At 46.9% G+C, this 12,848-nt stretch overlaps 1 protein-coding gene across 5 annotated transcripts in view; it reads left to right on the top strand.

Moving 5' to 3' along the window:
* The window catches only part of TMEM131L (transmembrane 131 like), a 177,343-nt gene that overhangs the window by 98,864 nt on the left and 65,631 nt on the right, over window positions 1-12,848 (top strand). For all 5 annotated transcript variants that reach the window (XR_014812792.1, XR_014812793.1, XR_014812794.1 and 2 more), the window contains exons 8-9: window positions 12,291-12,368; window positions 12,581-12,734. Coding sequence is in view for 2 of the 5 variants with exons in the window: in XM_084972625.1 (XP_084828751.1) it covers window positions 12,291-12,368; window positions 12,581-12,734 (232 nt within the window). In the remaining 3 variants the exon portion in view is untranslated. The remainder of the gene's footprint in view (window positions 1-12,290; window positions 12,369-12,580; window positions 12,735-12,848) is intronic.

The following is a 12,848-nucleotide window of genomic DNA, read 5'->3' as shown; positions in this document are numbered from 1 at the left end:
AATAACAGAATTAAGACACTCCAGTTAAATAACCCCAGTCTTATAAGGATGCCTCATCATAGAGCTCTCTAGAGTAGTAAATAAGTCAATTTGGGAGTTCTCTGGTGGCCTAATAGGTTAAGGTTCCGGCATGGTGACTGCTGTGGCTCTGGTCACCACTGTGGCACAGTTCAGTCCCTGTCCTAAGAGCTTCCACATGCCGTGGCCGTGGCCAAAAAAAAAAAAAAAAAAATAGGAAAGTAAATTCTAAAACGTGACCACCTGGGTGGAAACCTTGGTTCTGAATGATCTTGTTCAAGTTACCTAACCTTTTGTGTCTCAGTTTATCTGTAAAACAGATAATAATAGCACTACCTTATAGGAGTGCTGTAGCTGTTGAATAAGTTAGTACCTAAAAAGCTTAGAACCTAGTATCTGGCATATAGCTAAAATGCATCTATCACTTAACTTGGAAAAAGGTTTGCATATAAACCCTTTCCTAATATGAAACTCTCTGAGGGAAATTTAAAATTCAGAGATGCCATCCCTGGCAAGACATGAAAGTTCCAGGCCCCAGTCCCATATCAGATGATGTTGGCATATGAGTTAACATTCAGAGAATTTGAAGTCCTCCCCAGTTCCTTATTTTGTCTTTTATTTTTAGTGTAAGAGAGGTGCGGCCACAGCCAGGCTCCTCCTGCTGGTATGTGCGTGGCTCCTCTGGGCTTTCAGAAATCACAGTAGTTCAACACTAAGCGGCTCTTGAGTCTGGAGTCTTAAAGAGACACACAAGCATATTCAAGGAGCAACCTGACATCCGTGGAATTTGGAAAGCATGCCCCCGGCCCTCGGGGACACTAATTCTGAGCAGGATTTGTTCCCAGTTCTTCGTCGTTGCCCAGGAGAGGAATGGGGGACGGGCAGCGAGCATCCCCTGGTCTCAGCTACGGTTCATACCAGTTGCTGGGAGGCCGGGGCTTTGGCCTGTGAACTCCAGGGACTGAGGAGGAGGCGGACTCGGAGGAGCGGCCTGTGTGGGCCACCCCCTCTCTCGGAAACGGCACGCATTGCCCTGTGCTACCCCGAGAGTTAGAGCTTTGCGGCGGGGGCCCTGGTCACCAGGTGTGTCTGTCCTCTCCTTTCTGCAGGGAGCCTCCGTTTCTGGCACGCCCGTGCTGGGTGATGTCCCCGCTGTTTGGGGACAGGTTGTAGTGTCTGTGGCGGCGCTTTGAGACCCGTGTGCCTCTTGCCAGGGACTCACTGAGGCTTCCAGGACCTGCTTCTTAGGGAAAGCATTCCCCTTTTTGTCCTGCTTGTTTCAAGTGCAGCAGTGATTCCTGGCGGGGGGCTACTCTTGATCCCTTGCGAGCTTGAGGCTCAGAGTAAGGGGGAGTACCTTGGCCCCGAGCAGCTGCGTCCCCTCCCAAGGTGCAGGCGCCCTTCTTCCTCTCCTCTTCCTGTCCCCTCTTCCTTTTAGGGGGGCTCAGATGTGTTTCTGTTTAACCAGCTTCTTTTGCTGGTGGCTTTTGCTCTAACACTTAAAAGCTGCTGTTTGCTGGAATGGGTGCAGTCCTTTTTTTTACTTTTTCCTTTACTTTGGGGTCTAGGTCTAATCTTTCCTCTAGGTGCTCCCCTGGATATTTTCTTGTGAGTTCTCCTGAAGCAGGAGAGGTGGAGTTGCTAAGTTCCAGGTCAGCTGGCCCTTCTCTTCCCTGTGTTGGATGCTCTCACACTGGGGACCATCTCCCAATAGACCAGCATCGGAATCCGGGCTGGCTCACTCTGTCGCGTTCTCCCAGCTCCCCTGTGATGGGTTCCTCCTTGCGGTACTGCCACAGCTTCTCCAGCCCATTCCGTCAAGACACACCTAGTGACTCTGTCTCCACCCGCTGTGCTCCGAGCAGCCTTCTGCGTCTTTCTCCCCTCCCAGCCTGCCTCGAGCTTACAGCACCCATGCGAGAGTCGTTTTAGTCTTTGGAGGCGTGGGGAGGTCCTCAGGGGCTCTTCCTTTGGGTTCTGTTCCTAGTTCCGAGGACCAAATCCCGGTTCCTTTGGGGGTGGCCGTTCCAGTCTGCTGAGATCTTGCTTGTCTGCCTTTATTAGGTTTGTTTAAAGCTCAGACAAGCACAAAGATACCGCTCCCCTGCTTCAGTTACACTCGGGTTGTCTTAGTCTGTTACACCAGGCTTCAAGACCTCCTCTTCTGGAGCTCCCTGGTGGCCTAGCAGCTAAGGATCTGGCATTGTCACTGCTGTGGCACACGTTCAGTCCCTGGCCTGGAAATTTCCACATGCTGTGGGAAGTCCCTGGCCAAAAAAAGTTTGTTTGTTTGTTTGTTTTTAAATCTCCTTTTCTGTTACAGCTCTGTCCAGTTATTCCCCAAGGTGTCAGCCTTTCTCCAAAGGGCAGCCCTCTCTCCCTTCTGCTTCATCAGTATGCCTTCTTTTTCCTTTTTTTTTTTTTTTTTTTTTTTTTGTGTGTGTGTCTTTTTAGGGCTGCACCCATGGCATATGGAGGTTCTCAGGGTGGGATCAAATCAGAGTTATAGCTGCCGGGCTACGCCAGAGCCATAGCACCACAGGATCCGAGCCGCGTCTGCGACCTACACCACAGCTCATGGCAGTGCCAGATCCTTAACCCACTGAGCAAGGCCAAGGATTGAATCTGCGTCCTAATGGATGCTAGTCAGATTCGTTTCCTCTGAGCCACGACGGGAATGCCTACCTTCTTTTTCTGTGTCTTTTTGCTCCTCTTGTTGTGAGAGGAAGACATGAGTGGTTTCGCCAAGCTTCTAGCACCTCTTTGGTTTCCTGAGGGAGCCTGATCGTCCCGGGACAGCCCTCAGTGACTTGTCTTCTTTGTGCACATGGTGACTGTGTCAAATTCCTTCTCTGACTCAACCCCAGATGACAGCATATCTCTTTAATAGGAATGCCCGTATTCCTTCTTTATTTATAAAATCTACCACCCGCCTATGATCTGTTACTTTGGATCTTGGAAACCTGATGATTAGAAAACATAGAAGCCAATGAGTTGGAGAGGAGCACTGGCATCTGTGGACCAACCACATGAGTTTAAACTAAACCCTTACACAGTTGCGACTCTTAGCCGTGAAGACCATGCCTGCACGTGAACCGGAATTGGGAGCAGCCTGTCTCTATGGCCTGCCTGGAGTTGGGCCGTTCCCAGTTCCTTCACGATCTGGCTGTAGAAGCTGCAGAGAGTATTCTGGAAGCTCTCTCTATTTTGAGGAGAGCTCTGGCGGGGACGCCTTTTTGTTTTTTGTTTTGTTTGCTCTGCCCTCCAAGCTTTTCCTTTTCTTGTGGTAGAATAGGCATAATGCAGAATTCACCATTTTAACCTTTTTTTTTTGGTCTTTTTTGTCTTTTTAGGGCTGCACCCACTGCATTTGGAGGTTCCCAGACTAGGGGTCCAGTCGGAGCTATAGCTGCTGGCCTACACCACAGCCACGGCAATGCCAGATCCGAGATACGTCTGCTGCATACACCACAGCTCACTGGATCCTTTACCCACTGAGTGGTCCAGGGATCGAACCTGTGACCTCATGGTTCCTAGTGCTGCACCACGACAGGAACTCCCATTTTAACCATTTTTAAGTGTGCAGTTGGGTGGCATTCATTATATATGTTATTATACAGCGATCACCACCGTCCACCTCTGGAAATTTTTCATCTGCCCAAACGGAAACTCTACCCCATGAAAAAATAACTCCTCATTACCTACCCCCTCCTCTCAGCCCCTCGTCAGCATTATTCTACTTTATGTCCCTGAATTTGGCTATTACAGGTCCCTTCATAAATGGAATCCTGCAGCATTTGTCCTTTTGTGACTGGCTTAGTTCACTTAACATCATGTCCTCAGGGTTCATCCAGGTCATAGCAGGTGTCAGAATTTCCTTCCCTTTTAAGACGGAATAATATTCCACTGTATGTCTACCCTGGGTTTTGTTGACCTACTCACCCATCAGTGGATTTGGGGTTGTTTGCATCAGGCTGTGGTGTGCCATGCTGCTGTGAATATAAATGTACACACCCCTGTTCAAGTTCCTCCTGTCACTTTTGGGTGTATACCTGGAAGTGGATTGCTAGATCGTGTTGTAATTCTTTGTTTATTCATGTACTTATTTTTCATGACCGCACTCACAGCAAATGGAAGTTCCCGGGCCAGGGATTGAATCTGAGCTGTAGCTTCAACCTATGAGACATCTATGGCACTGTTGGATCCTTTTATCCACTGTGCCGGCTGGGGATTGAACCTGTGCCTCCTGAGTAACCAGAGCCCCCGTAGTTAGATTCTTAACCCCCACGCCACAGTGGGAACTCCCACTGTGTTTAATTTTTTGAGAAACCACCAGACTCTTTTCACTGTCACACCCTTTCTTTCATCCTCACAGCTTGTCATGCCTACTTGGGTTCGAAGCTGTGCTGTGTTGCTCAAGGTCAAGGCATTGCAGCCGCATCGGAGAGCCTGACCTGGTGCCGAGCCGGAGCCCAGGCTCAAGGGTTGAGGCAGGCCTTTCAGACTCACTTGCCATTGGCTTAAGGCCCAGCATCAGCCAACGGTGTAATAATAGCTGCTTGCCTTTGGGTAGAGCCGCTAAGATGCTGCGTGACCTACCAAGGTGGAAATCCCACATGGCTGTGCTAAAACTGCCAGCCCGGGTTATGGTCGTTCAGGGCCAGCTGCCCAAGTGTAGAGGCCAAAGTGTTGCCCAACTCAGGCCACTGCCACTTGGTCCAAGCGAACGTCTCACTATCTCAGTGTTAACTTGTTCTCCAGGTTGCCTTTTGTCTTTCTTGGTCTCTGGCACATTTCAGGGTAGGTGGGAGAGGGTGTGCAGGAAATGACATGTCTCTCTTTGCTTGGGTTCTGAACCACTTGCAAAAGAAGACAGAGAATTTGAAGCATTTGAGGAAAAAAAAAATTCCTTCTCTTGGAAATGGAGTTTCTTTTCCTACAATTTTGATAGGGGGAAAATGCTTCTTAGAATGATTTGCTGAGGAGTTTTACTAACTCATTGCAATTATTGTGAATGAACATGTGAAAATAATGCTCCCTTGGGAGGGTCTGCTTTGTGTACCGCGATTGGCTCACCTACCTCATGTGATGCTTGTAAATGTGGCTGCAAGTCCATTCACTCTGTTTTACGAGAGTGGAAGCTGAATCCTGGAAAAGGTAGAACATTCGCCCAAGGTTTCGTGGCTGGGGTTTCATCATGAGTCTGTATTGACTTTGAAGCCGCTTGGCCACACCGAGTTTTTTTTCTTAAAAAACAAGGATCAGGAAGAACGCGATACACTTTAACCCTTTTCCCCTTAAAACGAATCAAAACCACCCATGTCTGCCAGTTTGTTGGGTTGTACAAATGGTGTAGTGGGTGGGTCCGGCGACATGGGTCAATGTTTCAGTGGTGAGATGCCTGAGAGGTAGAAGGGTAGGGTCCTGGGAGTTGCAGAAACACAATGCTGTTTATGATTTGGGTGAGGCGAGGGTATCATCTGCACTTATAACTCAGCTGAGTGTGTCTGTGCGACAGGAGATGCTAAATGAGGAGTTTGGTTAAAGGGTGAGTGTAGTGGAAGGGACCCAAGAGAGCCCTCCTTTTCTAGGAAATCATTGACTCTGTAGGATGCGTTGTATGTCGCACCAGCTGGGCGGGCCCCTGGCTGGACCGGTCACGCAGTTTCCGGGGTCTGTCTTCCTCCCGAGACACATGTGGGCAGAAGAGACTTGCCTGGGGAAAGATCTCTGCAGGTTGACATTCAGAATTGTGACAGGGAAGGAAAATACTTGAGAAGAATAGGCTCTCAAGTTGGGATTTATCGAAGTAATTCTTTTTTTTTTTTTTTTTTTTGTCTTTTTGTTGTTGTTGTTGTTGCTATTTCTTGGGCCGCGGCTCCCGCGGCATATGGAGGTTCCCAGGCTAGGGGTTGAATCGGAGCTGTAGCCACTGGCCTACACCAGAGCCACAGCAACGCGGGATCCGAGCCGCGTCTGCAACCTACACCACAGCTCACGGCAACGCCGGATCGTTAACCCACTGAGCAAGGGCAGGGACCGAACCCCCAACCTCATGGTTCCTAGTCAGATTCGTTAACCACTGTGCCACGACGGGAACTCCTATCGAAGTAATTCTTAAGCAACGTTACATGGATGGTTTTCTTCAGGGGTCATTGCTGAGAATATCCTAATTTCTAGCTCTTGTTCATTCTGCCTGGATGAAAGCATCATATCCTCTTCCGGATGGGGATTTCTCTTGTTAATGAAAGTCACCTCAAGTGACTACGACCTTTAATCTGTCATTTTCTTTCTTGTTAAGTTGCCCACAGGCCCCCCACGCCCCATATCACACTCTGCTCCTGGCCTGGTACACAAGGAGCAGCTTTTTAGCAAGTCCGGTGATGATTTTTTTTTTTTTCTCTTTTAACATATTTCCTAAACTTATACCCCTTCACCACAAAACTGTGGAAATGCAAAAGGAGTCTTGGAGTTCCTGCAGTGGTGCAACAGGATCGGTAGTGTCTTGGGAGCACTAGGACGCAGGTTCCATCCCCATCCTGGCACAGTGGGTTGAAGATCTGGTATTGCCACAGGTCACGACTGTGGCTCGGATCTCCCAGTCTGGGAACTCCAGATGCCACAGGGTAGCCAAAAAAAGGAGTCCTTTTTTTTTTTTTTTTTTTTTTTTTTTTTGCCTTTTTTAGGGCTGTACCTTCGACATATGGAGGTTCCCAGGCTAGGGGTCAAATGGGAGCTGTAGCTGCCGGCCCGGCCCACACCAAAACCACAGCAACATGGGATCTGAGCTGCATCTGCAACCTACACCACAGCTCACAGCAACACTGAATCCTTAACCCACTGAGCGAGGCCAGGGATCAAACCCACATCCTCATGGATTCTAGTCAGGTTCGTTACCACTGAGCCACGATGGGAACTCCAAAAAAAGCAGTCTCAATAATGCTGTTTTTTTCTCGACTGTTGCATTTTCTCCCAGTTTGGTTGTTTTCTAAAACGTGTTTTCATGTTGAAGAGTTTTTAAGTACTTAGGAGAAATAGACTTAGCCTATTCTGATTTGCTTGGCAAAAATACTGATGACTTATATTAAAAGATTTCCTCCCCCACCACCCCCTGTTTTTCCACTAACTAACATTTGAACCTTTGTTAAGTCATTTAACTCCTTTAAACCACATTTCCCCCCAGTTTTAAAAGGGAATAGTATCGTACACTTTTGTGAAAGCTGCTAAGGAATTAGTTTTTCTTTTAGCTGTAACATTTATGAACTAATTTATTAAAATAATGTGGGAGGTTTCAAAAGGAGAAAAGTAGCTTTTTTTTTCTTTTCTTTTTTTTTTTTTAAGGGCCCCATTTGTGGCATATGGAGCTTCCCAGGCTAGGGGTTAAATTGGAGCTACAGCTGCCGGCCTACACCACAGCCACAGCAACACCCTATCCGAGCCGCATCTGTGACCTATACCGCAACTCACTGCAGCACCGGATCCTTAACCTACTGAGCTAGGCCAGGGATCAAACCCACATCCTCGTGGATCCTAGTCAGGTTCGTTAACTGCTGAGCCATGAAGGGAACTTCTGAGAAGTAGTTTTTTGTTTGGTTTTCTTTTACAATCTGGCCAGGCATATGTCTGCATAAGGAATGTCCTACTGTCAAAAGATACTTGCTCAGCTGGGATCTGTACTTTCAGGGAGAACTTATAATCCCACATGGATCATGTTTTGGTTATAGTTTCTCTTTTTAAGTCAAAATTGCCATATTCTTTTTTTCCTTTGGGGGAGAAAGTTGTGAACATTTAAATTTCTCTGAGACAGATCAGCATTTTTGGAGGTGTTGGAACTCCCCCTTGTGGGATTCTGAAATATGTGGTGTAGCCAATGGAACCATTGGAGTTTATTTTTGTTATGTTTCCACTTAATAGAAGAATCTTACTTAGCATGGTAAATTATAAATTCATCCATCCAGAAATTTACCAAGAATGGCAAAATAAGTACGCTTTTGAACCATGTCAGATGCATATAGGATATTTAATCATGCCTATAGGATTTTTAATCATATTCAGCATCATGAACTTTTAATATTATTTCAGTATTTGAAAAAAAAAAAACTTTTTTTTTTTTTTTTTGGTCTTTTGTCCTTTTTTGGGCCGCATCTGCAGTGTATGGAGGTTCCCAGGCTAGGGGTCTAATTGGATGTGTAGCTGCCGGCCTACGCCACAGCCACAGCAGTGCCAGATCCAAGCTGCATCTGCGACCTGTACCACAGCTCATGGCAACGCCGGATCCTCAACCCACTGAGCGAGGCCAGGGATTGAACCTGAAACCTCATGGTTCCTAGTCGGATTCGTTTCTTCTGTGCCACGACAGAAACTCCTGAAGAAATATTTTAGGCAAGAGAGTTGCCTTGTCAAATTAAGACTTAGACTGAAATTGTTGTAGACTAATTAAACAAAACCCAACTTAATTAGAAATGTGTATGTTGAAAGTCTTTACAGGTTTTTCTTTAACCTTTTTGGGGAATAAGTTTCAGATCAGAAGCACATGCCACATATCAGATTTAAAAAAAATTTTTTTTCATTAGGGCCACAACCCTTGGTATACAGAGGTTTCCAGACCAGGGGTCAAATCAGAGCTACAGCTGCTGGTCTATACCACAGCTCACGGCAACGCAGATCCTTACTGGGCAAGGCCAGAGATCGAACCTGTGTCCCTGTGGATACTAGTTGGGTTCGTTACTGCTGAGTCACAATGGGAACTCCAATACATTCTTTTCTTTTATAGCAATTGTTTAGTTTCCTGTGTCTTTTAGGCTTACCCTTTCCAAGCAGGCACCTGTGGCTGTGCATCCACCTCTCTTCCACCAATCAGTTGCTGAGCACTGATTGAGCACTGATTGAGTGTTGGGCTTCATGGTAAAAGCATGAGACAGGGTGCTTGCAGTCTTCTGGGGAGCGCAGACCTTGCACACAGGCTGTTAGAGTAAGAGGTGCTGCGGGTATGAGTAATGGCAAGTTCCCCCCTTGTGGTGACAAGGACGGCTTCCCTGGGAGTGGGGTTAAAGCCGGGACAATGAAGGATGAATCAGGTTTCAGTGGTGCAGGGGAGCATGGGGTTTGGAGAATGCAAGTTCAGAGCAAAGGAACAGCAGATTCCGAGGTTGAAGGCAAAGCAGAGCAGAAAGGAGACCAGTGTGGCTGAAGTATAAACAAGGCAGCGACACCTAGGCTGGTGCCTGAGTTGTTGAAGAAAGGTCCCAAACAGTCAAGGGTTTGGGACCTTGGCCCAGCACGAAGTCTTTGAAGGGTTTTCAGCAGGTAGCGGCCTGCCCTGAAGGGCTTGTCCCCAGACCCATTCCCGAGGCAGCATGGGGCGTGCAGAGGGCAGACGTGGACCCCAGGAGACGGGGAGGCAGTTACTGCACCAGCCCCCTACCTTCCCCGGCCCCAGGGCCCGGAGCGTGGTTCTTCCCGGTTCTGCAGGCCATCTGGCCTGCATTTGCAGGTATTCAGCTCCGCCGTTGCAGCATGAAAGCACCCAAGTATATGAAGGAGAGAGCAAGGCTGCATTCCAGCAAAACTGTATTGACAGACACGCGGCGGGGAAGGGAGGGGATGTCGGCACTACCGACGAGGTCGAGTCTGCCTCGGCTGTGGATGTGTTGGAGAAGGTGAAGTGAGCTTGGCCTCCAGGTTTCTGGCTTAAACAGCAGCGTGAATAAGGGTGCCGAGACGAGGCCCCAGGCCAGGGCGCTGGGTGGGACTCAGAGGGCTGCCCGGGTGTCAGCTGGACGTGTGGGTGTGGGAGCAGCTTCGGTGTCTGGGCCTCCCCTGAGCAGAGACTGAAGGCGGGACCTGGGGTAACTCTAACGCCTGGAGGACGAGCCAGCCAAGGTGGCCCCTCAGAGGACAGAGGAAGACTGATAGGAGGAAGAATGGGTCGTGCTGTTCATAGTAGGGGAGGAGGGTCGGGCGAAAGACAGCTTCCTATTGGATTTGGATACCAGGAGGGCATGTGGTTAATGCAGTTTTAGGGAGTAGTGGGCTTTTTTTTTTTTTTTTTTTTTTCCTAATGAGGACACCCATGGCATGTGAAAGTTCCCAGGTTAGGGACTGAATCTGAGCTGAAGCTGCCAGCCTGTGCCATAGCCACGGCCATGGCCACATCAGATTGTTAACCCACTGCACCATGGCGAGAACTCCCTAGTGGGTTTTTTTTTTTAGGGAGGCACCTGCAGCATATGGAAGTCCTCAGGCTAGGGGTTGAATCAGAGCTGCAGCTACCAACCTACACCACAGCTCATGGCATCGCCAGATCCTTAACCCACTGAGCAGAGCCAGGGATTGAACCCACTCCTCATGGATGCTAGTCAGGTTGTTTCCACTGAGCCACAATAGGAACTCCCCCTAGTGGGCTTTTTAAATGTCTTTGCTGTAGGACTTAGACAAGTTCAAGAATCTAGCTCTTCTTTAAGATGGGAGATTCAGTTTACTGAGTGGTATTACTCTCTTTTTTTTTTCTTTTTTGCTTTTTTTTTAGGGCCACACTCGACATACGGAGGTTCCCAAGCTAGGGGTCGAATCAGAGCTACAGCTGCCAGCCTATACCACAGCCACAGCAATATCAGATCCAAGCTGCGTCTGCAACCTACATCACAGCTCATGGCAATGCCAGATCCCCAACCCACTGAGCAAGGCCAGGGATCGAACCCACAACCTCAGGGTTCCTAGTCAGATTCATTTCCGCTGTGCCATGATGGAAACTCCTGGTATTATTCTCTTAAGTCTAGCTGATACTAGCAATTACTGTTTAAAAGAGCCTTTGCTTGGTGGTTGGTCCTTGTTAATAATCCCAACTATTTTTCCTACATTTTAGAATATAATACGGCACTGTCCCTTGGCATCTGTGGTGGGTTGGTTCCAGGACCACCCTTGGATACCACCGTCCGAGGATGCTCAAGTTCCTGCCTATCAGCCCTCCGTATCCCTGGTTCTGCATCCACAGAACTGAGTGTCAGCTCTGTTTTCTTATTGTTTTGTACTTGAAGTGCTGAATAATGACAGTCGAAGTGGTTAAAAATATGTTTGTCTCTAATGTACTTAGGTAGGTCTTATAAATATAACAAATTAAATGTAATTGTGGTGATTCTACTGAAAACGAGATTGTCCTGGGATGAATAGGCACCTGGCCAAGGATGCCTTTTTGCCTTGCTGAGATTTCTTGGTGTTCCGACAGTGACTGCCAAGCCGAGTGCTTTTTTAATAGTCACTGTGCCAGACACATCAAACTGAACAGAAGAGAAAATCTTGCAGCTGAGATCCTTTTAGCATCACGCGTTGTGGCACTGCCCAACTTCTTTGTGTATTCTTCTGTCTCCCCCGGAAATGGCCAGATCCCTCCCTGTACTGATGTTGCATTTCCTTATCTTCAAAGAATATCCCACGTGGCTGTTAAGATCTTTGAACATCATGAAATTCTGCATTCTTTTCCTAGACTCTTTTCTCCTCTGCCCACATCTCTTCCACATATTAAAAATGATAGTTGAATTTTGGTCATCTCCTATGGGTTTTGTTGTACCTTCTAGGTTCATTCCACTGCTGGCAGGCAGGCAAACCTCAGAACCATTGATTGGCTCTTACTGGCTGAACCTACTGTATCTTTTTTTTTTTTTTTTTTAAGGGCCGCACCTGTAGCATATAGAGCTTCCCAGTCTAGAGGTTGAATCAGAGCCTCAGCTGCTGGCCTATGCCACAGCAACAGCAACGCCAGACCTGAGCCATGTCTGGGACCTACACCACAGCTCACGGCAACGCCGGATCCTTAACCCACTGATCGAGACCAGGAATCGAACCCTCATCCTCATGGATCCTAGTCAGGTTTGTTACCATTGAGCCATGACAGGAACTCCTGAACATACTTTAAAATAAAAGCAAGCTCCTATGTTGGAACGAAATGTTCAGAAAGTATAAGAATTCCAAACCCCAGTGTTCCCGTGTATATTTAGAACATATTTATCTGCTTCTTGCCATAATAGGAATTTTCATGTCACCCAGGGGAGAGCTTATGATTTCCGTTAGATGTGAGCTCAGTGACAACACATTTTCCCCTGTTGTATTCACTGTTGTAGAAATAGAATTATGCCCAGCATTTAGCAGACACTCAAATATTTGAATGAATAAAATGAATGGTTAATGAATAAATGATAGATTGTTTATGATTGATACTAGATTCAGCCTTTTGCTTTTTTAAAGTTCTTTTCCTGTTTTTTTTTTTTTCTTTTTAGGCAGAAACCACTAATACTAGCCTCCTGCAGGTGCAACTGGAATGCAGTTTACATAATAAAGTGTGTCAGCAATTAAAGGTAAGAGAAAACATTTAGTGTTTTCTTCTTGCCTTCGCTCTTACCTCTTTGCTGAGAAAAAAGTGAATAAAAAACACATGCTGTTCTCAGAAATGCTCACACCCTTCCTTATCTTCCATGCTTTTTTCCCCTAAAATTTGAAGTAAAAAAATTGAGATTTTTTGTTTGTTTTATTTTGAGTGTTTCCTTTTTTTCCATCCCTCCAACCTCAGAGTTGTTACGTGGAATCAGATGATGTTTTACGGCTACAAATGAGCATAATAGTGACAATGGAAAACACCTCGAAAGAATTTGAAGAAAACACACAAGATTTGTTAGATCATCTCTCTATTATTTACGTGGCTACAGATAAATCTGAGACCTCGGGTAAGGTAGAGTCTTGAAAAGTTTCTCTTGAAATATATTTTGATCAACCCGTGTCATCGGGCTCTGTCATCTACTGATAGGCTGTATCATTGTCATCCAAGACAACAGAGCCTT

Source organism: Sus scrofa, chromosome 8 (assembly GCF_054392235.1).
Source record: "Sus scrofa isolate SSC_HxYL_T2T_F1_AM1 chromosome 8, Sscrofa_HxYL_maternal_Yorkshire_Landrace_v2.0, whole genome shotgun sequence".
Taxonomy (NCBI): domain Eukaryota; kingdom Metazoa; phylum Chordata; class Mammalia; order Artiodactyla; family Suidae; genus Sus; species Sus scrofa.
The sequence above is the reverse complement of the archived record's forward strand: the minus strand, read 5'-3'. Positions and strand labels throughout refer to the sequence as shown.